Source organism: Pararge aegeria, chromosome 13 (assembly GCF_905163445.1).
Source record: "Pararge aegeria chromosome 13, ilParAegt1.1, whole genome shotgun sequence".
In the NCBI taxonomy this organism is placed as follows: Eukaryota; Metazoa; Arthropoda; class Insecta; order Lepidoptera; family Nymphalidae; genus Pararge; species Pararge aegeria.
This window is the reverse complement of record NC_053192.1, coordinates 2,459,445-2,486,715: the sequence shown is the minus strand read 5'-3', so window position 1 is coordinate 2,486,715 and position 27,271 is coordinate 2,459,445. Positions and strand designations below refer to the sequence as shown.

The 27,271-nt window shown below is 35.7% G+C and overlaps 2 protein-coding genes across 7 annotated transcripts in view; one reads left to right on the top strand and one right to left on the bottom strand.

Annotated features, from left to right (window-relative positions):
* The window catches only part of LOC120628745 (CCR4-NOT transcription complex subunit 3), a 55,694-nt gene extending 53,993 nt beyond the window's left edge, over positions 1–1,701 (bottom strand). For all 3 annotated transcript variants that reach the window (XM_039897345.1, XM_039897347.1, XM_039897346.1), the window contains exons 1-2: positions 1,356–1,701; positions 728–960 (exon numbers count right to left, since the gene is read on the bottom strand). In XM_039897345.1, coding sequence (XP_039753279.1) covers positions 728–960; positions 1,356–1,380 — 258 coding nt within the window. In that variant the 5' untranslated portion in view covers positions 1,381–1,701. The remainder of the gene's footprint in view (positions 1–727; positions 961–1,355) is intronic.
* LOC120628747 (lutropin-choriogonadotropic hormone receptor-like) overlaps positions 1–27,271 on the top strand; it is a 109,588-nt gene that overhangs the window by 40,046 nt on the left and 42,271 nt on the right. Inside the window, exon 1 of one of the 4 annotated variants that reach the window (XM_039897348.1) lies at positions 10,908–11,533. The exons of the other annotated variants lie outside the window; for them this stretch is intronic. Within the exon in view, the coding sequence (XP_039753282.1) occupies positions 11,482–11,533 (52 nt within the window). The 5' untranslated portion in view covers positions 10,908–11,481. Of the gene's footprint in view, positions 1–10,907; positions 11,534–27,271 lie in introns of those variants that run through there. 4 annotated transcript variants of the gene reach the window in all.

Genomic DNA, 27,271 nt, shown 5'->3' with positions numbered 1-27,271 from the left:
ATCGCAAACTGCTATACTTTTTAACGCTTAGTCACAAATTAACATACTTTATGAAGTTCTTTATTAAAGAGATCTTATAATAATTTATTTATTTCAAGTACTAAAGATAAAAGAATCATATTTCTTCTTACTAGTGGTGGAGGTATTATATAGGGAGGGAAATTCAGATTATACTATTATAAGTTATGAAAAATATACTTGTTTATGTTAAATACTATTTTAAATTAATGAAACTCAATTTTTTCTGTTCTATACAATCTAGAAAGGAAATCTTACTAAACTCTGAACTCTAGTTTATGGACACAAAGGTAAACAAAGCCATTGTTCTTTATAAGAAATTTGAAAATAGTGGATTTCTAATTTGATTCTGAATGGCAAAAATGAAAATGCACTTTCCAAGTGTTAAAAAATAATAAGCAAAATGTTTTTGCCTGCCTTTATTATTTTTATTGCATGAAAAACTTTTGTGGATAGTTTTTATTAGAATTGGATTCTAATAAAAATAATTTACAAACAATCATTACAAAAACATAAACATAAATAATCAAAGTGCAAATAAGACTTTTAAATGTATCATGAAAAGCATTTATGATTTACACATTATTCAGCATTAATTTTAATAACATTTGATTGTACCCAATGAACGCATCAGAAAAATTAGATTGTTTATGAAAGGACAATTGGTTAAAAATTGTGTTTACAAAATATTTAAATGGAAATAACTCACCGTTTCTATTAGTTTCCTATATTCTAAAAGTGTACTCTTATCCTTAATTTCGCCAGACGCGATCCATGACTTAATTTGATCTCGTAGCCTCTGAAGCTTTTTAATCTCCTTCTTGAGATCCGCCTCATACTTTTCTTTCTGATTACTGTTCGTCGCATTGTGTACCTTCTGCCAGATGTCCTCGAACGTCTCCACCCCTTCGGTTACTTTTTTTAAACACCTGTCTATCTCACCTGCAACAAACATATTCACTGAACTAATGCACTCAAAAAACCTGTTTCACGATCGTTGTTTTCTATCAAACTCGTAATTATGTGCTCTAAACACGGTTTATGCAAGTTATAATAGATATTCAAGCGACGTTCGCTTTAGAAATCCATAAAATATCACGTTATAAAAACCGTGAAAGAAGACCTGCGAATGAAAGCACGTAGTGAACTGTCGCACTGTTTTATCTCACGAATACCGTCCACTGTTCAATAACAATAAAATATGACCAACACTATAAGCTCGCCAGCAATGCAGGCTGAGCATTCGAGGTCCCAGCGTAAGGACAATAGCACTTTAGAACACGTATCTACATAGGTTGGGGTCAATCAATCTCTAACCTGATAACATTGTCAATTACCTTGTAATTTTCTTGTCGCAGCCATAGCTATGTACACATGTGGACGAACGTTCCGTACATATCCTAAACATACAAACTATTTACAGTGAAATGCACAAAAATTATTGATAAACAGACAAACTACACATCTGAAGCTTTGTTCGAATCCAAGATGGCTACCGTACACCGCTCGAACTGTTAGTGACTGAACGCATCCAGGCTGACCGCTACAGAATTAATCTGCCTCGCGCCTGAAATGGTAATTAGCGCGAAGCTTTCATAAATAATTATGGATAAGTTGTCACCAAAACAACAAACTTCAAATTTTCCACAATATGAATTTTAGGTACGTCGCGTAGACCATCAGTCAAATGCGCAGGCGCAAAATAATAGAGCAAAGCATAGACAAAAAATTAACAAGACAACATGACATATTGTTCGGAAGTGTGTACGTTTCTATAATCTATGACATCAATTTTATTTTATAAAAACAAATCTAAATCATATAAAATAGCTACTTGCTCTATGAATTATAAAGAAATATCTCATTTGCTGTATATATTTTCAAAACTTCTTTGTACATAATTTTTGTTTTCGATAGTCGTTGGTCTAAAGTCGCAACTTAGTTCATGAAAATAATAATAGATGTCACTATTGTTAGTGTAGCTACTTCACTATAGATGGCGCTGTTATCTTATTCTTGAACGATATTTCGAGTCTATTTTTTGTCAGATGTAGAGCTTGTAAACTCCTTAGTTAATCAGGCATTTGAATAACATAACTCTTATAATGTTAGACTAAAACTTGAATCAGAAAATAATTCTGTACTCAGTTTGGATTGTTTATCGTTGTAATAAATTATTAAACGACGCCGTTAAACGACAAAGCGCCAGTCGTAACCGTACCGTAATTAATTATTATTTTTAATTACGTCGAAAGTGACAACAGACCATAAACATTATAAATGCCATACTCTCACATCATCACAGTAATAATTTGTATGCATTTTTCTGTTACATGTTAGCTCTTGCCTGCAATCTCACCTGGTAGAAATGATGCAGTCTAAGATGTTGGTGGTACACTTTCTACGCGATCCCAGACCGCCAAATCGCATGGTCTTTCACGGTAGGATGGTAACTAGCCATGGGCAGAGTTTATTTACACGAGAATTAAATACATGCCACTGCCTCGTATAACTTGAGTACCCTCAAGGCAAGAGTGAATAGGCATTTTCTAATCAAACGAGAGACAGGCACTGGCCTATTGTTAATAATAAACAAAAAACAAATATAAAAAAACGACCATCATAGGGAAAATGCTAAAAAAATAAAAAATTCATGGTCATCACTCAAACATGGAAATGGGCGGGGGCCGGCGGGGCACATAGCTCGGAGAACCGATGGGCGTTGGGGTTCCAAGGTGTTGGAATGGCGACCCCGCACGGGTAAACGCAGTGTTGGTCGACCCCCAACAAGGTGGACAGATGACATCAAACGAGTCGCTGGGAGCTGCTGGAAGCAAGCGGCCCAAGCCCGTGGATTTTGGAACTCTCTACAAAATACCTATGTCCAGCCGTGGACTTCAATCGGTTGAAGTGATGATGATGACACAAACATATTTCAGATTTATGGGAATCGAACCCACGACCTTGGACGCAGACTACAGACCTTGGAGACAGCAGGGTCGCGGCCTACTGCGCCAACCGACTGTCTATGGGTACAGGTAATGGGTTGATACGATACTAACCTACAAATATAGTTTTATTGCATTCATCTATTTCCTTCAGCACATTTTAATAAATTACATATTTTATGAACGCTGATAAAAATTGTTTTTTATCACATTTTTTAGAGTTCATGTACCTACGTTCTGCTTATCATTTCTCGATCATATAAATAAAGACTATTTTTAAGCTCAGAATTATCTATTCAATGAATCGTATAATTGTTTTTAAAAATTATAAATGGGTAGCATTGCTGGAAAGATGCGATACCATCAGGTTGGCCATCCCGGTAAACATGGAAATTTCAAACGACCTGCCCTCTCTTCCGGGATGAAAAGTAGCCTATCTTACTATCCTCTCCAACTCTATGCAAAAATGAAGTCGATTGGTATCTTATTTAGGGCGTGAAGGTAGGAAGGTGAACCAACACAATTTCGCATTCATAATACTAGTTAGGATTAGGATTGTCAGGTTGTACGCGTCGCCACGACGAAGGACGGTAAATATTGTGTTTAACACATCAACCGACTTGACTCTCGAAAAACGTGATGTGGCTTTTAGCCGCCCACTATAGCTACTAGTTTGTTTTTACTTTTTAGTATGAATTTGTTCCAGCTATATTTATAACTTACAGTATCCGCTAGTTACTTATACCTATATATATATATAACATAAAGCAGTAGTCTTTTTTTTTTGTTTGATGGTGCTAATATGTGGCACTACCAATGGGATGGATTTTTTTGTTTTATAGTACACACACAAGATATAAGTACCTCTAACTGTTTTTATTTTTTTTATATTTAATTACTAGTTATTTATACCAATAATAAAGCAGAAGAGTCTGTTTTTGTTTTTTTTGATGGTGCTTATCTGTGGATCTACCAGTGCAGTGGGATATGTAGCGTAAGCCGCGTAAAGCTTCCAATAAGTGACGGCTGAGTAGCGCAGTGGGCAGCGACCCTGCTTTCGAGTCCAAGGTCGTCGATACGATTCCCACAACTGAAAAATTGTTTGTGTGATGTACATGAATGCTTTTCAGTGTCTCGGTGTTTATCTGTATATTATAAGTAATTTATGTGTATTATATTTATAAAAAAATATTCATCAGCTATCTTAGTACCCATAACACAAGCTACGCTTACTTTGAAAATTAGCGATTTGAAAAATCCGACTCGTTTTGGTCCCTACTGAAAATCAGCGTTGGAATTTACTGCAATGGTGCTGTTGCACAGAGCCGAGAAGGTGACCCGTTGACCACAACGAAGCAACATACGCCTAAATTATTGTATTTTTTTTTCTTTTTCTCTGTCCGCTTGTTGTAATTTATTTATTGTGGTTAATAAATATTTTATTTATTCTATTGTTATTGATTTTCATTTTTTTTAATTCGTAGCAATGCTTACAAAAACAAAAAACACTATAATATAACCCTCCGCTTGCGGGGCTTTTGAATGCCCAAGCATCCGGCGGTCAGGGCTCCAGAGTGAGGAGCCTCCTCACAATACGCGCCGTTTCAAGGACTACTGCCTTCTGTATCTTACCCTTGATCCAACAACCAAGCGAAAGCTTCTTAAGATGTTGGTCGAAGCTTTTCGCGGGAAGCCCATTGACTGAAATGACGATCGGAACAATAACTAACAATAACTGTTGACTCAACATTCCACATGGCGGTAATCTCGTGAGCAAGGTCCAAGTATTTAGATACTTTTTCCTTTGCAGCTTTCACCAGATTATCGTCATGTGGAATAGTAATGTCTACAGTTATTGCACAGCGCACTGATCGATCCACTAGCACTATATCAGGTCTATTGTAAATATTTATTATAATAATTATTTATTATTCAAACAAAAAACAAACTCAATTTGAACACAGAACCTCTGGGATCAGTTGACCACGTTGACACAAAACAGACAGACAGCGTGCTTGCGTCATAGCGCAATTAATCCCTGTCCTCCACAACTGTCCATCAGCATTGATTATCAATTAGCAATGTTTGTAGACACTGCTGACATAGTATCACTTACCCACCGACACTGAGTGGCTTGAAGCCACAGATTACTGTATAAACTTATCTAATGACTGCGAGATCGATAGAGTCTACTCTTAGTCAAAAAAACAGCTAATGCGTTTGTTTTTTCAACCGACTTACAAAAAAGGAGGAGGTTCTCAACGGTTTTATGTTTTTGATTTTTTTTAGCATTCAAATTCAATTCAATTCAAAATTTCTTTATTCATGTAGGCCTTTCACAGGCACTTATGAAGCGTTCATACATATATCCTATGAGGGTTCCAAACGCGCCATGGTCTAAGAAGAGCCCACAACAAACTTAGCCGGGTAAATTTTTTTTTTGTTATCACCATCTCACAATGTCATTTTAAATTATTAGAAGAACAACCTGGTTAGAGTTATAATTTACACCCAAGCTTTTTTATCGATTACGTAGTCCTTTATACTATAATAGGACTTTTCTATAAGCTTACGTTTAATACAAACTTTGAACTTTTTAAGAGACATCTCCAAGATGTCAATTGGTAGTTTATTGTATAATTGTATTCAATTTCCTTTAAACGAATTATATACATAAATACTTCTGATATACTGATCAACATCCGGACACTGATAAACATTCATGTTCATCACACAAACATTCTTCCTTTCTTCTCAACTAAACTTATAATAGGTATACAGATTCACACTCAGACACTGTTTCATCACACTCTGTTTCACTGTTTTGTCACATTTTCCAGTTGTGAGAATCGAGCCCACCGCCTTGGACTCAGAAAGCAGGGTCGCTGCCCACTGGGGCAGTCGGCCGTCAAAACTATGAGAGAAGATAAACTAGAAAAGAGTCTTAGCCTAGACGATAAAGAGCTTTACAGACTTTTAAAATTCTTTGCGATTACAAACGAAGCGACCCTTAAATAACGGCCGTAAGACAAGTCTTTAGAATACTCAATGTTCCTTAAATTGAGTAGGCCGGTTGATAGAGTTGTTTTGTAAAGAGTTGTAAGAACTACAAGTTGTTAATTCTATTATTAATTCATGTTACACTCGATTAAATTTACATTAAAATCCTGTTCGATTAAAATCAAAGCAGTCGTTTTAAATTCAATGTATGACTCAAACTAATACCAGTTTTATTTGTTTGTCCATTGTTAATAATTTATGCTCGATATCTGCTCGACATAATCTATAACTAACTATGAATGTCTTTATCCTGATAAACAGACAGACAATCGGGAAAATATGGAAGCCCTCTTATTTTTATTATTTTATATTATTATTTTATTATAATTTTAAAATATAAATATGACCTAAAATAAATTATTTAAAAACTAAATAAAATCTAAAACGTCCTCGAAACCACCGCAGCGAGGCTCAGTTCCTAAGATGCTGGCAGCATTGCCCCTTTGGATGGCCAAACTAATTCGTTGGCCAAGGTAACTGCCCGCTCTAGGATCACCGATAGACTCGATAACCCTTTTCGATAATTCTTTAAAAAAGGGCTCTTGCCTCCGAACCCCACGGTCCTAAAGTCTCTACTCCAAAAGGCACAAAAATGAAGCTGCTATCCAGATTAAATTTATTATTATTTTTATTATTTTTCAGTAATTTTTGAACTTAGATCATCATCCTCGTTGGAACCCCTTTGGTCCGGGCCTGATCCAGGCGATTTATCCACCTATCCTTTTTCTATGATGTCCACCAGTTTCGCTTGACGACTTAAACACAAAGCTACTTGCAGTTTCGGAGAGTAACATAGGCATCTTATCATCTCAGTAAACCAAACGTTTCCGAAGAGATTTGTAAACAACCTTCAATATCGCGGACGTACGATACATATGACGAGCGACTGGCGCAGTCGGCAGCGACCAAGCTTTCTGAGTCCAAGGCCAAGGCCGTGGGTTCGATTCCCACAACTGGAAAATGTTTGTGTGATGAACATGAATGTTTTATATATATATATATATATAGATAGATGCCAAAGCACGGCAGCAGGGAACTGGACTTTATCCCCGTTCGGAATTTCACGTATATTAATTGGCTATTATTTGAACCCGTGAGAACTCGGAGAACGGAAAAAACTGTCTATTGAACTGGAGGTGATATACATTTTGTCGTGTCCCCGTTAAGAATATATCCCCTGCCCATTCTAGCAGCAAGGCTAGCATGGGCAGGAGACAATTATATCCCCGGGGAAAGGATATAAATTTATCTCCTCCCACAGGTTTATCGACTATCAGAAATGTCTTTGACTTTGATGTTATGCGGAAGCATAACATCAACAGATTTTACGTCGGTTCTTCTTCTTTAGCCTTCTCTCTCAACCGACAAAAGAAGATTTCAGGTCTGTTGTCGAGATTTTTGCGTAAGCAGTTTACAGGTTGTAAAAAAGTCAAAGTGAAAGTCAAAAATATTCAAGTAGGCCCATAGGTTGCACTTTTGATGCGTAGGTACATTACATGAGAATTAAACGGTAGTGAAATGATGGCGATAACTATATTCGTAAACTTAAAACTAAAGCAACGAGGGTTCCAAACGCGTCCTGATCTAAGCAGAAGCCAACAACAAACTTTTTTTTTTGTTATCACCATCTCACATTGTCATTTAAAATAATAATAAGAGCAACCTGGTTAGAGCAATAATTCACATCCAACCTTTTTTATCGATTACGTAGTCCTTAATACTACGAGTATAATAGGACATTTCTTTAAGCTGTATCTGTTATGTTTCACTTATAGTAGGTAATATGATTTAATTTTTTTTTTTTACTCATCTAAGTTACTTAAGGGATGATGGGGCTGGCATATCCGTGTTGGATAAAAGTCCCAAATAAGTAAAGAAAAAACAACGCGGACGAAGATTTCCATTTACGTAGGTATCCAAAAGTACAAAAGCAGTTTTATAATTTTGTTATTGCCTTAAAAGATTACGTGTAACTGAAAAATAGCGCTATTATCTTTATGAACAGTATTATATGTAATCTGGCTGTAAATACTTACACTCAATAAAAACGTTTTACTTTGATGGTACGTTTTAGGAACAATAAACTCGGTTCTTCTTAGTACCTACACCTTTCATTCACACGGTAACAAAAAATGCTTATCTGAAAGTAATATTTGAAATGATAATTCAAATGTTTCCATGTCGGATTTCGATGTTACAAGCTAAACTATATTATGAAAATTAAGCTTCATTTGCTATAGTCCGCGATAAAGCAGGAGAATCTGTATATATAGTAATACGGAGTATCCTCAGGAGATTTTGACTTTACCATGAATAATTATTGACTTAACGGTTTCGGACCGAAACGTGCGTAGAGTGTTCATTGCCGAAGATCTGTTTGGTGTGGAGTATAATGATTGAAGAAATTATAAATTACACCATACAGATTCTCCTGCTTTTCACGGACTATAGCAAATTAAGCTTAATTTTCATAATATATCATGGATTTTCGCAAAGTAACGCCTGTAAATAAGGTAAAGTTTACCTTATTGGCGTTACTTTGCGGAAATCCATGATATATTTTCTAACACGTCTTATTATTTAGACAATGTTTTCACAACATTTTAGTGTAAAGTATGTTTTTGAAAATGAAAAGTGTACTTATATCAAATTATTTATGAATGTATTCTGTTATTATTTTTGAATATTTTCAAAACGATATTAGCACTAAAAAGTAATTCAAAGATTATTTACATAATAAGACATGTAACCAAAATATTAAATGATTAAAGAGCGGTTTAATATAGATACATGAACAATAAAGGGCAATTGTATATTATTTTATAACAAATTACCAAATGAAATCTTTGAGTTGTCTCACAATAAGTTCAAAGTTTATATAAAACGTAAGCTTACAGAAAAATCCTATATAATACTAAGGGTTACTTAAACGATAAAAAAGCTTGGGTGTGAATTGCTCTAGCTTCATAGTTGAATATAAATTAACTGTGAGATGGTGATAACAAAAAAAAAATTTACCCGGCTAAGTTTGTTGTGGGCTCTTCTTAGACCAGGGCGCGTTTGGAACCCTCGTAGCTTTAGGTTTAAGATGGCGAACGAAGTTATCACCATCCCTTTACAATTACGTAAACATTTATGTATGAACGCTTCATAAGTGCCTGTGATAGGCCTACATGAATAAAGAAATTTTGAATTAGAATTAGAATTTATGTATATGAAACCGCTCTTGAATCACTTAATTCCAGTGGTAGTAGAGCTTTGGGGGACAGAGCTCGTCCAAGGCAGTAGAACTACTATGCATCATGCTTATTTCTGCCGGCAAGCAGCACTGCTCTCTTCCGGTCTGAAGGTTGATGACGTGTTCCTTGCATGCCCTGAGAAGTATTGCTGTTTATAGGCGAAGTTTTTCCATTTAACATGTGTCCTGGGCCATGTGCTTAGTCCGGCAAATCTTTAGATATATGCGATTTATCTTTAGATTGTGTGCGTGTGTATGTCACTGAACTCCTAAACGGCTGGACCGATATAATTGAATTTTTTGGTATGCGTTTGGGTGGCGCCCCGAATGGTTTAGATTCACAAATCAGCTTGACAGATGGCGCTGTGGTCCGCTAGTATTACTATAAAAAAACACCTAACTAAGTAGCCAAGCAATTCAATGCATAACAATTTAATTCAATCTCTATTTAAATTATCATATTATATTCAATTCATTATTCTACAATTTATTATTTCATTGAAATCTTATTAAATAAGAACACGAAGTCCAGCAAAGTCTCCGACTAACATATCCGAGGAAAAGCAAAAAAAAATAAAAACTTGGATTCCTTACCTAAACTTACTAATCCTCCGCTTCGCTGCTCGCTTCGCTGTAAGTCCATCCGTCCGTCTGTCAGTGCGCCGTATCTCATAAATTTAAAGAGTTGCAGTTTTCACGGAATGTGACTTTTACTTCTATAAAAACAAATACTTACGTAAAAATGCAACTTTTAAGAATCATGACATACAGACCAATTACTGACTAACACACGGACGAACGGATGGACATCGGAGGCTTATTAATACACTCCCGTGGATAGGTATGAAACCTTAAAAAGTCTTTTGAAAATGCCAAGATTCTCTAGATATCTAGAAACAATGACAGTTAAGCTTTGATTTTAAATAACGAACTTTTGAATCTGTAATAACTACAAAAAAAACTATTGAGCATATAATATGGAATTTGGACTTACTCCAGAATTCACGTTTAATCTATGCGGCGTCATACAACGATTTGAGTTATGATTTATGGAGCGAAAACATGGATCTTTTATGGTGTCATAAATTAAATATATACGTACCTACAGTCGTATAAATATTTTTGTGTAAGCTTTTAATCAAGATAGGCATAGGATGACTACCGAGAAATAAAGGTAATCGATGTTTTTGTTGTGTAGATATGGTGTCGGATAATCTATTTATAAGTTTTTATTACTTAAAAAAAAAGAACATTGTAATTCAACATTATACCGCGATGGCGTTTCCCTGGTGCTTCTCCACGTTAACAATAGACATGCTGACTAATTACGAAAGCTTCCCTATGATTTTTATTAGTGTTTTTACCTACATTTGGAGGAATTAACAATTTAATAAATTTAAAATGCATATAAAAAATTTCGGAACCGACAGGATTTGAATCTGCGACTCTCCGGCAATCGCGGCCTGTACTCGTAAGTCCCCTAATCGGATCGAAACGTTAGGACCTACATCACAGAAAACATGTAATGAAAATTCCGAACAGCCGACTGTGGTTCACCGCATACTTTCAGTTCCGTTTCAGTGCCTGAAAAAATACATCACTAGCATTAAAGCTGAAAGTATCAGTTAGACGCGGAAATTTCTAGCGGACAGACGTATACTCCACGCCTATCCATTTTATTTCTGCATTGTTCGATAAAATCTTAATGTTACGATAAATGAGTTTATTTTTTATTCATGAAATCATAAGTATATTTATAAATTGTGCTGTAATTTTACGCGATTAATTCAATTCATTAAATTTATATGATGCAAACTATTTATCTAGTCAATTAATTCAGAAGTTTTTATTAAAGTGAAAAAGTGATATATTCTGGAATATAATATGACAGCAAAGAAACTATACTGAGATATTGTGGAATAGTTGGGCATAATTTTGTACAATGCGAAGTTAAACAATAAAATATATCGAAGTGAGAAAAAAAAAAGTTTATCTATTTTAAATAAAAAACGATGATCAATGTAAAAACCTAAGTCGTGAATTCAGAACATGTCATTTTTGTTAACAAGTGAAACTAAAAAGAAACGTAAAGCGTCCAAAAGGCGATTCCACAAATCATAATGAAATCTGTGAAAAACTATGTAACACGAAAAAAGCTTGTTTTAAGAATGAACAAATAAACTGTTGTGGAAAGTGTTCTAAACTACATTCTTAACAATGTTTACCTCGAGGAAATTGCAAATTATATTCGCATATGTGCTCGTTTTGGGTGAGTAGCATCTTATTATAAATATATATACAGATATAAATCTAAATACAGATATATTTTCATCATCATCATCATACCAACCCATTACCGGCCCACTACATGGCACAGGTCTCCTCCCACAATGGGAACAGGTTAAGCCATAGTCCACCACACTTGCACAGCCCAGAGCGGATTGGTGGACTGCACACACCTTTGAGAACATTATGGAGAACTCTTAAGTATGCAGGTTTCCTCACGATGTTTTCCTTAGCCGTTGAAGCAAGTGGTATTTTAATTGTTAACGCACATACCTTAGAAAAGTTAGATGCCGGGATTCAAACTGGCCTCCCATGGAAGTGAAGTCGGAGTCATACCTACTGGACTATAACCATTATCTGAAACCTTCGCCTGAAGCCTTTCCCCAGACCAGACCAATAAATAATCTGAAATCCATCTATGTCCGGCCTACTGATAGCTGTCCGTTTTACTTTAGCTTCTTACGCTTCTTACTTTAAGTCTTTAAGATAAGGCCGCCTTTGCACACTAACACTATGTACTTTTATCTGTTTGTATTGTTTCTTTGTGTTTTGTTGTTATATTGTTAGTCTATCTCTCTATCTATCTGAAATTACACGGTTAATTGGCATAAGGCAGCGACCCTGCTTTCTGAGTTCAAGGCCGTGGGTTCGATTCCCACAACTGCAAAATGTTTGTGTGATGAGCATGAATGTTTTCCAGTGTCTGGGTGTTTATATGTATATTATAAGTATTTATGTATATTGTTCATAAAAATATTCATCAGTCATCTCAGTACCCATAACACAAGCTACGCTTACTTTGGCGCTAGATGGCGATGTGTGCGTTGTCGTAGTATATAAATTATTTATTTAATTACAAATTCCATATTGCCCTCCCAGGGATCAAACCTGGGACCTCTTCTTATTAGACAACAATGCTTACCATTGCGCCGAGAAGATATTCAAAAGGTTTAGAGAAAGAGAGATCCGTTTGTACAAACAGCATACTTTTTAATCGATATCTTTAGTAAATACATTAGGCGTAGTGGGAAAAAGGGACATGTACCTAGAGTAAACACACTGGTTAGACTGGACAGATGCGCAACTGGACACGCGCGCAAATTCTTATACAAAAATCGCTGAACTAAACTAAATTGGCAGGTCCTAGAATTTTGTTATCCTTTCCAACAAAGAACACGATGAAAGGTATGGCATTACTCTTAAGTGTTGTCAGTTTATGACCTCCCTGGCGCAACGGTGACCGCTGTGAAATTAAGCTGAAGGTCCAGAATTTATTTTTTCAGAATTTTCTCTGGTCTGGTCGGGTGAGAGGTTTTTTCTGTGACACCACCGTGCCGCTAAGCGACTTAGTGTTCCAGTGCGATGTCGCCTAGAAACCGATTAGGGCTATGACTACCATACTCCCTAACAGGTTAGCCCACTACTATCTTAGACTGCATCAATACTTACCACCAGGTGAGATTTCAGACAAAGGCTAATCTATCCTTAATCTGTAGATTTATAACTTAGCAACGTTGTTATAGTCAAAAAAATATCTATACAATCTTTAACACAATACATTTTTTTACATTTATCAGATAACAGATAGATTGAATATAAAAAACGGACGTTAGTGTAAAATGACACTATTTAACACTAACATAATAAGCAACACTATATGTCTCAATATAGTTTTATTTTCATTTATTTAGGTTCAAACAGTGTACTTAAGACTAAAACACAATATAAAAAACAACATACACCAACCAAGTAGCCGCTAATAAACATAATCCGATAAATACTTCCGCAAAAAAGGTCAGCAAACTTTTGATTTTAATCATTTATCTATGTGTACATTAAAACGCATTAGTATATTATACAACAAGTTCGGTACATGGCCTTTTACAGTCGGGGCGGTATTAGGCGCGCGAGATGCCTGTGAGCGAGCGCGATAAGGAAGCCGATAGTGTATAAAGCCAGCCGCGTTGCGTTCGACGGTTTTCATCACACTTGCAACGAAAAAAATAGCTTCTAAATACGTTCTCAGAAAACAGCTAATCATTTTTCCTTTTTTTCTACTGTATAAAAGTTTCGTAGGCCACTCTCTAGATTTTGGTTGAAACTCGCTGTTCATGCTATTATAATTCCCGGCGGAGCAAAATCTACTATTGTTCTGCTTTGAATGTTACATTAATTAAATATGTACATATTATATTTAAGAAAATCGACTTCATGTTCCTTCATCCTTTACAAAACGCCAATTTCAAATGTAAGGATCTAAAATTATGAGGATCCGAAATCGAAAGTAGCATAAGTAACTGCGTACCGCTACTTTCCTGATTTATCTATTTATTCTCTTCTACAGCGATTAAGCCGTTCCAAGGGTTAGCCTCAATAAACTGACTGACAAAAAAACAAAAACTTTATTAGGTTTGCAATCCTTCAAATATAATAGCTTAATCAGAAGCATCGAAATCGCAGACAGAAAGATCAATTTCATTTCAAACAAGGAACTGACATACCGCGTACTCTGAAGGTCGGTCTAGACGCAAGAGTTGAGACATAAAAACGCCCATACTCCGTAACAAATAACGTAGTTTGTCATTTAGATACCAACTGTGGCAAACGTTACTGCATCATTTGCATACTACATCCACTTGTATGTAAAACTATTTCTTGACCGCGCTCGTTTGAATCTATCCAGCGGCGTTGTTTTCTATATTCAATCTATCTGTAATCTATCGATAAGTTGCTAAGCAAAGTTGGCATTTGTTAATATTGACAACTGATGATTAATTTGATCTTTTTCACAATAAGAACGTCGCTATGTGATAAATCTGTAGATTACGGATAGATTGAATATAGAAAATGGTTTATTCCACTACAAGTTAGCCCTTGACTGCAGTCTCACCTGGTAAGTGATGATGCAGTGTAAGATGGTAGCGGGCTAACCTGTTAGAGAGTATTGTAGTCATAACCCTAATCGGCTTCTGCGCAACATTAGACCTAAACACTTAATCATGTAGCGGCACGTCTTTAACGGTAGGGTGGTAACTAGCCACGGCCAAAGCCTCTTACCGGACCAGAGTAAATTCAGAAATTATAAATTCCCAAATTACCCTTGCCAGAAATCGAAAGCAATTTAAGGATATTAAAAAAAAGCGATTAGGTACTTAATTTAACCATTAAGAGCCTAAACATAGTCCTAGCCTATACAACAGTCCACTGCTGCTCGAAAGGCCTCTCACGATGGAAGGGGTTGCCAATAATGACCACGCTGGGCAGAGTTGTTGGAGCATAAGATAGTTGTAGTTGCACAGAGGACGCTGCTGCCCGTTCTCAAATATATTTCCTTGGTGGCCTCGTACGAAACCCGCGGAAAAGGAGTCATGAGTCATGACATGACAACCTTTGTGGGGGCTGAGTATATACTTTTATAACATGCTACCGAAAGTTATATTAGATTTACCATTACATAAGTTTAAAGAATGTATAAAGACACATTTAATACATCGAGGTTACTATACTATTGATAAATTTCTTAAGGTTGCCTGAAAAGAAGCCGCTCCGCTTTAATCTCACACAAGATAGAACAAAGATTGTTAAATTGTAAAACGATGTTGGAAAAGAGCAACTGCTGAGTTTCTTGCCGACTACTTCTCGGTAGATTCTGCCTTCCGAACCGGTGGTAGAGTCAAAAGTGCTTATATTAGGCCTACCTGAAATACTTAAATGAATTTTGACAATTGTATTCTGGTTTGCCTTCACCACACGGCACGGTTTAATTTGATCAGCTGTTTCCATATTTTTAAATACAAACATTAATTAGTCATTTTAATTTATTTATCACTCGTGTTGTAAACTTCGATTATTTTGGAATTAGCGACATCCGGAAAAATTAGTTAAGTTATTGACTTTTTTTTTTGAATTTCTTTTTATCCATGTTTACAACTGACTTTTCGTTACACAATACGACCAAAATGCCCTAAGTGTATCATAAGGCATGTGAATATATCTCTTGGTAACAATATTTTTTTCTACTTCATCCACTTCCATCATCTGTGAAAAATTGTCTAAACGATAATGAAGACCACATCAAAATCCATTATGTGGCTAGGAGTAACCGTATAAACTAAAAAGCGGAATACAACTTTCTTATAATTTAAATCGATATAATTTATTTCTTATAATTTAATTTTTAATGATTAGTGTTTTAGTATCGCCTTTCCAACTAGCGTTGTTTATTTCCCTATAGATTGGTTATATTTTTTTTATAGCAACATTGGCAGATGGCCCACTTGATGTTAAGTGGAAATCATAGCCTATTAACTGAGCAACACTTCGGTGCAAGAAACACGTCCTTCTAAGGGCCGCCCTGTGTCCATCAGCCAGAAGTGTACCGGAAGTGTTTACCGCTTCGTTTATTACAACTAATGCCATCTCTATTGGTTCGAGCTTCGAATTCGAAACTCACTTTACATCGCAAGTGCGTGCCAGGTGTTTATAGAATATCATATCAAGGTCATGTGAGATCACTTTCGAAGTGATCTTTCTCACTTAAGTGAGCTTCGATATCGAGCTGGCATTATTAAGAATAGCCTTGCAGACCCGCAGCGCGGCTAAGGCAGGAGACAATTATCTTCCCGGGGAAAGGATACATGTTTATCTTCTCCCACAGCATTATCAACTCTCAGAGCATTGGCGCACAAGTGGAAATAAAATCCAAATAATATTTGAGTAATAATAAACGGGGGTAAACTTCTCCTATTCCATGCTGCCGTGCTTTAGCAGGTGGACACGTTAAAAATTATACACTTACCTACCGTTTATAATCGACTGTAATCTGCCCTGCTGGTTTTATTACTTACTTTTTCTCACAACAGGGTTGCGACAGCCGTAAATCTCGCGATCTTTGCTGTGAAACGCCACTTTTGCATACAAAAAAAAACAAAATTGACGTTTGACTGAAGATTGCAAGATTTACGCCCGTCGCAAGCCTGTCGCGAGACACGTTATCACCCTGCGGAAAACAGCAATGCTTCTGGCGGCAGAAATAAGCATGGCGTTGCATTAATATTACCACTGTGATAGTAAGCACACCGCCATGAGTGTTATCTTTGTATTTTAAAGTTAGTAATTCGTCAAGCACGACGCGGCACCTCAGTTTATTGCTAAAGTAAACAAAGCGTCTGAAAAATATTTACAGCCCACTTAATACTGCGTATTGCGATCATGACTTGATCTTTACTTCTAGATTCTAAAACAGATTATTATTAAATATGGCATACATTTTGTTTTGCATTTATCTTTCAAAGATTCCAAAACACCGCATTTTTAAGTAATTTTTTCACTTTTCGTAGTACCTATATCTAAGTAAAGTTCTTCGCTGAATTCTTGCGGACTTCTTAGACCTGGGATTACTGCAGGAATTTTTTTAAAGGGTAAGTTTTAGGTGTTAATGGTACTAATTTTAATAAATCACATAGGAGAAGGCATTTTGCATTGAGAACTTTGATGCCCTTTTACTCTTGCTCCTTGAGAGAGTAACGCCATATCTCTGCCTACTTCGGAGTCAGCGCTTATTAGAAATAGCGAAGAATATGAATTAAGTCGTTCTACTTTCAGTTGATTAGAACTCTTAAATAAAGAAATATACTACGACAATACACACATCGCCATCTAGCCCCAAAGTAAGCGTAGCTTGCGTTATGGGTACTAAGATGACTGATGAATATTTTTATGAATAATATACATAAATACTTCGAATATACTAAGTCGTGAAGTTAATTAAACTGAAATACTAGGATATCATGACTACTGAAACCATAGACAATATCCGATAATCCATCAGTATAATTACAAAATCAATGTTGTATCTTATGGCACACGAAAGCCATAATTTTTTTAATTACATTTAGCCTCGTAAATGTCTGTTTAGCCGCATGCTTAATGGCGTCCAATTTAGATTTACGGGCTATTGGCTGAGCTGTTAGCAAATTTTGGCTAAGTATATATTTATTTTACGCAGTAATAGGAAGGGTAAATAAAACCTATCTACTATGCATAGATCGGATATATACACCAAATAAATGCAACATTGCGCAGAAAATATGAACTTCATTTATAAACTTAATAAAGAGCAGCAGGCCCTTTGAGAGAGAAGGTCTTTGCCCAGCTGTGGGAAACAAATAGACTGAACAATGAGCAATCTGCTGAATTTCTTACCGGCTTCTTCTCGGCAAAGAATCTTCGTTCCAAAATGGTGATAGAGTCACAACAAACCTCGCTTTTGCTTTCTAGCAATCGAATAGTCGTTGTCGAGTATCCACATACTTTAATATTAGAGAAGAATGGATCTTAATTATATTGTTTTATAGCTCAAATTTGCCTAGAATGCTTTTCAGCTAGGGCTTTTGGCAGAACGTCTGTAAAATAAAATTTGCAACAAATAAAATTTCTTTGACGGTATAGAGTTTGATATGCTTAAACGACTTCTCGACTGAGAGCGAGCAAATCTCGTACTAAGACTAAAGCTTGCAGCTATTACTTTAAAAGAAAAACATCTGGGTAGGTTTGTTGTGGGCTTCTTCTTAGACCAGGACGCGTTTGGAACCCTCGTAGCTTTAGTTTTATGTTTACGAATTTGGTTATCGCCATCATTTCACTACAGTGTACTCGTAATTCTCATGTAATGTACCTACGCATTAAAAGTGCCACCTATTGGCTTACTAGAATAAAGATATGTTAGACTAATAAAAGGTCATATATTTACTTACCCTACAGAAGACTATATAATATTTCATAATGTAACCAACAACGCCCCGGCATGGTAGGTAATGCTCCACAAGAAACATATAAATAAATCCATCACTGCTCAGAAATTATGATCTAAAATTAGATACTTTTAACACTTTACCTTCACTTCCAGTGGAATGATTTATCCATTCACCTTAGACAGATTGTTTTCAGACGAACTTGATGGCAAAATTAATGTGAAACGTCTTTGGCGTAGTAGAAATTAAAATTATGGAACGCGTTTTAATATACCCAAAGGTAGTTACGACGTTACACGCAGTACAGCAACAGGTACATGCGTACCTAAAAGTTGGGATCTCTGCACTCGAAATTGTAGGCGCGTAGATATACCTACGACACACCATACGGTTAGGTAGGTCATATTTCGAGAAAGAGGTGAACCGCCGAATCAAACTCGGTTTGGCAGCGTTCGGGAAACTTCGTGACATCTTTTCGCCTAAAGTCTCTCAAGACCAAAGTTTTCGAACAGTGCGTGGATCTGAAACGTGATCGCTTGCTATACTCATAAGAAGGCTCAGAGTAATTGAGAGAGTCATGCTAATAGTATCTCCACGTGATCAAATACGAAATGAGTAAATCCGTAGAAGAACTAGAGTAACCGACATAGCTGAAGTGGCAAAGGGCACAGCTCGGAGAACCGATGAATTCCTAAGATTGAAGTCCTAAGGTGCTGGAATGGCGATCCCTCGCCTGTAAACGCAGCATAGTTTAGCGTCCAAAAAGGTAGACAGACGACAAAGAGCAAATCGTTTCGAGCCGCTGAAAACAAACGGCACAGGACGTGCTTTTGGAACTCCCTACAAAAGACCTATTTCCAGCAGTGGCCATCAATCGATTGAATGATGATGATGTGCGCATCTATTTTTTTTAAACACCTGTCTTGCAGCTGGGGTTCTGGAAGAGGTCCTTATTCTTGACCACGCCGAGGACCGGCTAGGCTAATCTGGTATTTTAAGAATGTGCTTTGGAGCGGTTTAGAGCCCCGCAAAGGTACAATACTTAATTACGTGTGAAACGTAGTGGTTAGCTTGTCGATAACATTAACACAATTGTTTTCTTTGTTCTTTAAGTCATCGAGTGTCTTTTAAAGTATAATTGGATAAATAGAATATGACTGTATATATATTGCAATATTTCAAACGTATGCATTTTTTTTCTTGATATCTCTACAAGTTTGTCATTGACTGTAATCAATCTAACCTCAGTGTAACGTGTATGTGTGTGTGCGTGTGTCTGTCTGTGGCATCGCATCATTTCCGAATTCGAACCGATTTCGACTTTGTTTTTTTTTTGCTTAAAAGGTGTGGTCGGCAGTATACTTAGCTATGTTTGATGAAACTCGATCCAAAATGGCCGCCGCCAAAAAATTACATAATTTTTCTCAACTCCCTCAAAATGGATATGAACAGAAAAATCTTTACTAGTAGAATACTATAATACACAATGACAAAAATCCTATCCAAGAACTTTTTTTTTACGAGCGGATTTTGTTTTTTCGTTTGAAAGGGGTGGTCGGGAGTGTTCTTGGCGTTGTTTGATGAAAATCGATCCAAGATGGCCACAAAGCCGAATTACATATTTTTTTTACACGCTTTTTATTTTTACTTTAGAACACTATATTGAAAGTAAGGGGTTTTTAAATTGTTACACATTAGCTTGAAGCTTCCATACATTTCGTTAAATGCAGATTTGTTTCGAACAAACACCTTTTTCTGCACGCAACGTCGTGTTCCACATATAAAATGTCCGTTCAAGTGGCAAACGTCTTTCATTGTAATCTTGTAAATAGATAATGGGTCAGAAATCGCCTCTTATCACGCCTTCAACAAATGCTCGATCACTATAAAGTGTTATTGACTCACCTATTTATTTCTTTTTAAAACTTCCGTTCAAAGACCGCCAAAAGCCACAGAAAAACTAAAAAAAAATAAAAAACTAAAAACAAAAATATGATAATACAAACACAAAATTCATCGACAAGTTAGGTTATATGAGTTGACTAATGAAAATGGATTGGTGAAAGGTAAATATGTATGCCTTGGAATCTTCTTTGATTAGTCGTTAGTTTCTTATTATTTTGTTCGTCGTTAGTGAAAACGGGCATAAGTATTGTTTATATAATAAGACAAAACACTTATTTTTTAGTAAATATTAGATTGTAATTTGAAGAATTTTGACTTTAGCAATTGAGCTAGGTTAAGTTAAAATAACTCTTAATAATATAAACGTTCATTATGCAAACTTCTTATCAACTGTTTTTATTAGAGAGATAAGTCTCATAAGACAAATCTTTTCGTGTTCATAGATTAGTGTAATCGTGTTTATTTAATAGCTAAGTGATATTTGTAAATATACTTATACAACGTTTTTGTTTTAGATTTATTTAGTTTTACATAGTTTATTTTAGCTTATATTTATAAAATAAACTTGAGTGATTTATACAACTTCAAGGATATAATTAAATTAGTTAACATTTGAGGCGGTGTTATGCTTATTAATTAAAGCTAGAGCTTTTTTTAAAAACGAAAATCATTTCCAATTTCATTTTACCTATAAATATTGCCTGTTTTATATATTACGTAAAAAATCTTTACCTAAATTTAAGAATAGGTAAGTAAAGGATTAATTCAATCTGCTATCTGAATATTTTGGATTGATTTTATTAATTTTTGGCATAAATATACATACACAATAGTTTAAAATAATTCTATGAAATCAACGGAAACCTAGACTGACGTGCTAACTACCAAGAAAACTTCCATAAAAATTAGCTTTTAATTTGACTATTGACATTATATCGAATTAACCTATTCTATCTGTAATGTAAAAATTGTAATTAATTAATAATATGTATGTATTATTTATCACTTCAAATAAATAAAATGGATAACGCTGTCTAAAAGCTTTTAAAATTCTATAATACAAATAATGAATGTCGTATATAAACTGAGTTTCTAAAGTGCTCGAATATAAAAACCTTACAATTTTATGTTAGTCTTATTATGACACATAGGTATCGCTAGAAGGAATCCGCCCGTATACAAACTAACTATATTTTGCAACAAATTACAAAATGCGGGTGGAAATTTCAATTAAGTAGGTATGTTAAGTTAACAGTTTGAAACAATTTCAGCCATAGGTAGGTGGGCCTAGATTAGAGTTTAAATTTTATAATCCTTTCGAATTATTCTGGAGTTTTATCATATGTTATTATCCGTGTTATTTATCCGGACGCCAAAATCACGGAGTTTTATGAGTTTGACCTGTCATCGGGTTTAGTTTTATATTGTTTCAAAGGTGAATCAGTCGGGAATGTTCTTAGTTGTCGGTCCAAGATGGCCGCCGCGACAAATTGTCGTATTATGTTTTTATTCACAACTCCCTCGATATAGGTATCAAATGAAAGGTGTGTCAGCGGTTTTTTTTTTTATTATTTAACAAATTAGGTAAATATAAATAAATATAGAACGACAATATCACCGTAGACAATAAGCGTAGCTTGTATTATGACTGCTAAGATGAATATTCTTTTTATCAATAAAATACATAAATACTTATAAAACATATATAAACACCCAGACACTAAAAACATTTCTTTTCATCACAATCGACCGTCAACATATACCCATGAAAAAAAACGTGTGTAGGTATACTTATGTACCTACACGCGTTAAAAGTTATATTTCTCTGGCGTAACAAAATAAAAATCTTTTCAAAATTTTATCTTTCGCCTTATTCTGCGTTTGTAGAAAAAAACTACTCTAACAATATAAATAGGTATTTAAAACATTGAAACGCATTATCTAGTTATCTTTGCATTATCAAGTTATCGGAAGACCAAGTTTCATCATTAAAACTTGAGATTTTTGTTTGCACGATTGAATCAATGAAATCACCGGAATGAGCCCGCCGACTTTGACAATTCAAAGTCGGCCGGTCGTGTCAAACCTTTTATCGAGAAACAAAATTGTTGACCATAGATAACTTCAGGGTGTCGGTTTTTCGTGACGGTGTGCGCGCGCATCCTAAAAATGTACTCTCATAATTTTTCCCTAACGCGCCAAAAGAAGTATAACTTCAACATTAACACACAAATACCCATAAAAATATTTCATTACTAAAATAAATATATATTAAGTATATATTTAAAAAATATTTGTAACTAACATTATGAGGTTCAGAACTCCAATAAGTCTGATCCCTGTTCAAACGAAAATAAACGAAACTCCACTTCCTAAGTACATCAAGGCGTTATCACTCACATTATCAGTGCTATCTACCTACCTGAAATACTTAAATGAATTTTGACAATTGTATTCTGGTTTGCCTTCACCACACGGCACGGTTTAATTTGATCAGCTGTTTCCATATTTTTAAATACAAACATTAATTAGTCATTTTAATTTATTTATCACTCGTGTTGTAAACTTCGATTATTTTGGAATTAGCGACATCCGGAAAAATTAGTTAAGTTATTGACTTTTTTTTTTGAATTTCTTTTTATCCATGTTTACAACTGACTTTTCGTTACACAATACGACCAAAATGCCCTAAGTGTATCATAAGGCATGTGAATATATCTCTTGGTAACAATATTTTTTTCTACTTCATCCACTTCCATCATCTGTGAAAAATTGTCTAAACGATAATGAAGACCACATCAAAATCCATTATGTGGCTAGGAGTAACCGTATAAACTAAAAAGCGGAATACAACTTTCTTATAATTTAAATCGATATAATTTATTTCTTATAATTTAATTTTTAATGATTAGTGTTTTAGTATCGCCTTTCCAACTAGCGTTGTTTATTTCCCTATAGATTGGTTATATTTTTTTTATAGCAACATTGGCAGATGGCCCACTTGATGTTAAGTGGAAATCATAGCCTATTAACTGAGCAACACTTCGGTGCAAGAAACACGTCCTTCTAAGGGCCGCCCTGTGTCCATCAGCCAGAAGTGTACCGGAAGTGTTTACCGCTTCGTTTATTACAACTAATGCCATCTCTATTGGTTCGAGCTTCGAATTCGAAACTCACTTTACATCGCAAGTGCGTGCCAGGTGTTTATAGAATATCATATCAAGGTCATGTGAGATCACTTTCGAAGTGATCTTTCTCACTTAAGTGAGCTTCGATATCGAGCTGGCATTATTAAGAATAGCCTTGCAGACCCGCAGCGCGGCTAAGGCAGGAGACAATTATCTTCCCGGGGAAAGGATACATGTTTATCTTCTCCCACAGCATTATCAACTCTCAGAGCATTGGCGCACAAGTGGAAATAAAATCCAAATAATATTTGAGTAATAATAAACGGGGGTAAACTTCTCCTATTCCATGCTGCCGTGCTTTAGCAGGTGGACACGTTAAAAATTATACACTTACCTACCGTTTATAATCGACTGTAATCTGCCCTGCTGGTTTTATTACTTACTTTTTCTCACAACAGGGTTGCGACAGCCGTAAATCTCGCGATCTTTGCTGTGAAACGCCACTTTTGCATACAAAAAAAAACAAAATTGACGTTTGACTGAAGATTGCAAGATTTACGCCCGTCGCAAGCCTGTCGCGAGACACGTTATCACCCTGCGGAAAACAGCAATGCTTCTGGCGGCAGAAATAAGCATGGCGTTGCATTAATATTACCACTGTGATAGTAAGCACACCGCCATGAGTGTTATCTTTGTATTTTAAAGTTAGTAATTCGTCAAGCACGACGCGGCACCTCAGTTTATTGCTAAAGTAAACAAAGCGTCTGAAAAATATTTACAGCCCACTTAATACTGCGTATTGCGATCATGACTTGATCTTTACTTCTAGATTCTAAAACAGATTATTATTAAATATGGCATACATTTTGTTTTGCATTTATCTTTCAAAGATTCCAAAACACCGCATTTTTAAGTAATTTTTTCACTTTTCGTAGTACCTATATCTAAGTAAAGTTCTTCGCTGAATTCTTGCGGACTTCTTAGACCTGGGATTACTGCAGGAATTTTTTTAAAGGGTAAGTTTTAGGTGTTAATGGTACTAATTTTAATAAATCACATAGGAGAAGGCATTTTGCATTGAGAACTTTGATGCCCTTTTACTCTTGCTCCTTGAGAGAGTAACGCCATATCTCTGCCTACTTCGGAGTCAGCGCTTATTAGAAATAGCGAAGAATATGAATTAAGTCGTTCTACTTTCAGTTGATTAGAACTCTTAAATAAAGAAATATACTACGACAATACACACATCGCCATCTAGCCCCAAAGTAAGCGTAGCTTGCGTTATGGGTACTAAGATGACTGATGAATATTTTTATGAATAATATACATAAATACTTCGAATATACTAAGTCGTGAAGTTAATTAAACTGAAATACTAGGATATCATGACTACTGAAACCATAGACAATATCCGATAATCCATCAGTATAATTACAAAATCAATGTTGTATCTTATGGCACACGAAAGCCATAATTTTTTTAATTACATTTAGCCTCGTAAATGTCTGTTTAGCCGCATGCTTAATGGCGTCCAATTTAGATTTACGGGCTATTGGCTGAGCTGTTAGCAAATTTTGGCTAAGTATATATTTATTTTACGCAGTAATAGGAAGGGTAAATAAAACCTATCTACTATGCATAGATCGGATATATACACCAAATAAATGCAACATTGCGCAGAAAATATGAACTTCATTTATAAACTTAATAAAGAGCAGCAGGCCCTTTGAGAGAGAAGGTCTTTGCCCAGCTGTGGGAAACAAATAGACTGAACAATGAGCAATCTGCTGAATTTCTTACCGGCTTCTTCTCGGCAAAGAATCTTCGTTCCAAAATGGTGATAGAGTCACAACAAACCTCGCTTTTGCTTTCTAGCAATCGAATAGTCGTTGTCGAGTATCCACATACTTTAATATTAGAGAAGAATGGATCTTAATTATATTGTTTTATAGCTCAAATTTGCCTAGAATGCTTTTCAGCTAGGGCTTTTGGCAGAACGTCTGTAAAATAAAATTTGCAACAAATAAAATTTCTTTGACGGTATAGAGTTTGATATGCTTAAACGACTTCTCGACTGAGAGCGAGCAAATCTCGTACTAAGACTAAAGCTTGCAGCTATTACTTTAAAAGAAAAACATCTGGGTAGGTTTGTTGTGGGCTTCTTCTTAGACCAGGACGCGTTTGGAACCCTCGTAGCTTTAGTTTTATGTTTACGAATTTGGTTATCGCCATCATTTCACTACAGTGTACTCGTAATTCTCATGTAATGTACCTACGCATTAAAAGTGCCACCTATTGGCTTACTAGAATAAAGATATGTTAGACTAATAAAAGGTCATATATTTACTTACCCTACAGAAGACTATATAATATTTCATAATGTAACCAACAACGCCCCGGCATGGTAGGTAATGCTCCACAAGAAACATATAAATAAATCCATCACTGCTCAGAAATTATGATCTAAAATTAGATACTTTTAACACTTTACCTTCACTTCCAGTGGAATGATTTATCCATTCACCTTAGACAGATTGTTTTCAGACGAACTTGATGGCAAAATTAATGTGAAACGTCTTTGGCGTAGTAGAAATTAAAATTATGGAACGCGTTTTAATATACCCAAAGGTAGTTACGACGTTACACGCAGTACAGCAACAGGTACATGCGTACCTAAAAGTTGGGATCTCTGCACTCGAAATTGTAGGCGCGTAGATATACCTACGACACACCATACGGTTAGGTAGGTCATATTTCGAGAAAGAGGTGAACCGCCGAATCAAACTCGGTTTGGCAGCGTTCGGGAAACTTCGTGACATCTTTTCGCCTAAAGTCTCTCAAGACCAAAGTTTTCGAACAGTGCGTGGATCTGAAACGTGATCGCTTGCTATACTCATAAGAAGGCTCAGAGTAATTGAGAGAGTCATGCTAATAGTATCTCCACGTGATCAAATACGAAATGAGTAAATCCGTAGAAGAACTAGAGTAACCGACATAGCTGAAGTGGCAAAGGGCACAGCTCGGAGAACCGATGAATTCCTAAGATTGAAGTCCTAAGGTGCTGGAATGGCGATCCCTCGCCTGTAAACGCAGCATAGTTTAGCGTCCAAAAAGGTAGACAGACGACAAAGAGCAAATCGTTTCGAGCCGCTGAAAACAAACGGCACAGGACGTGCTTTTGGAACTCCCTACAAAAGACCTATTTCCAGCAGTGGCCATCAATCGATTGAATGATGATGATGTGCGCATCTATTTTTTTTAAACACCTGTCTTGCAGCTGGGGTTCTGGAAGAGGTCCTTATTCTTGACCACGCCGAGGACCGGCTAGGCTAATCTGGTATTTTAAGAATGTGCTTTGGAGCGGTTTAGAGCCCCGCAAAGGTACAATACTTAATTACGTGTGAAACGTAGTGGTTAGCTTGTCGATAACATTAACACAATTGTTTTCTTTGTTCTTTAAGTCATCGAGTGTCTTTTAAAGTATAATTGGATAAATAGAATATGACTGTATATATATTGCAATATTTCAAACGTATGCATTTTTTTTCTTGATATCTCTACAAGTTTGTCATTGACTGTAATCAATCTAACCTCAGTGTAACGTGTATGTGTGTGTGCGTGTGTCTGTCTGTGGCATCGCATCATTTCCGAATTCGAACCGATTTCGACTTTGTTTTTTTTTTGCTTAAAAGGTGTGGTCGGCAGTATACTTAGCTATGTTTGATGAAACTCGATCCAAAATGGCCGCCGCCAAAAAATTACATAATTTTTCTCAACTCCCTCAAAATGGATATGAACAGAAAAATCTTTACTAGTAGAATACTATAATACACAATGACAAAAATCCTATCCAAGAACTTTTTTTTTACGAGCGGATTTTGTTTTTTCGTTTGAAAGGGGTGGTCGGGAGTGTTCTTGGCGTTGTTTGATGAAAAT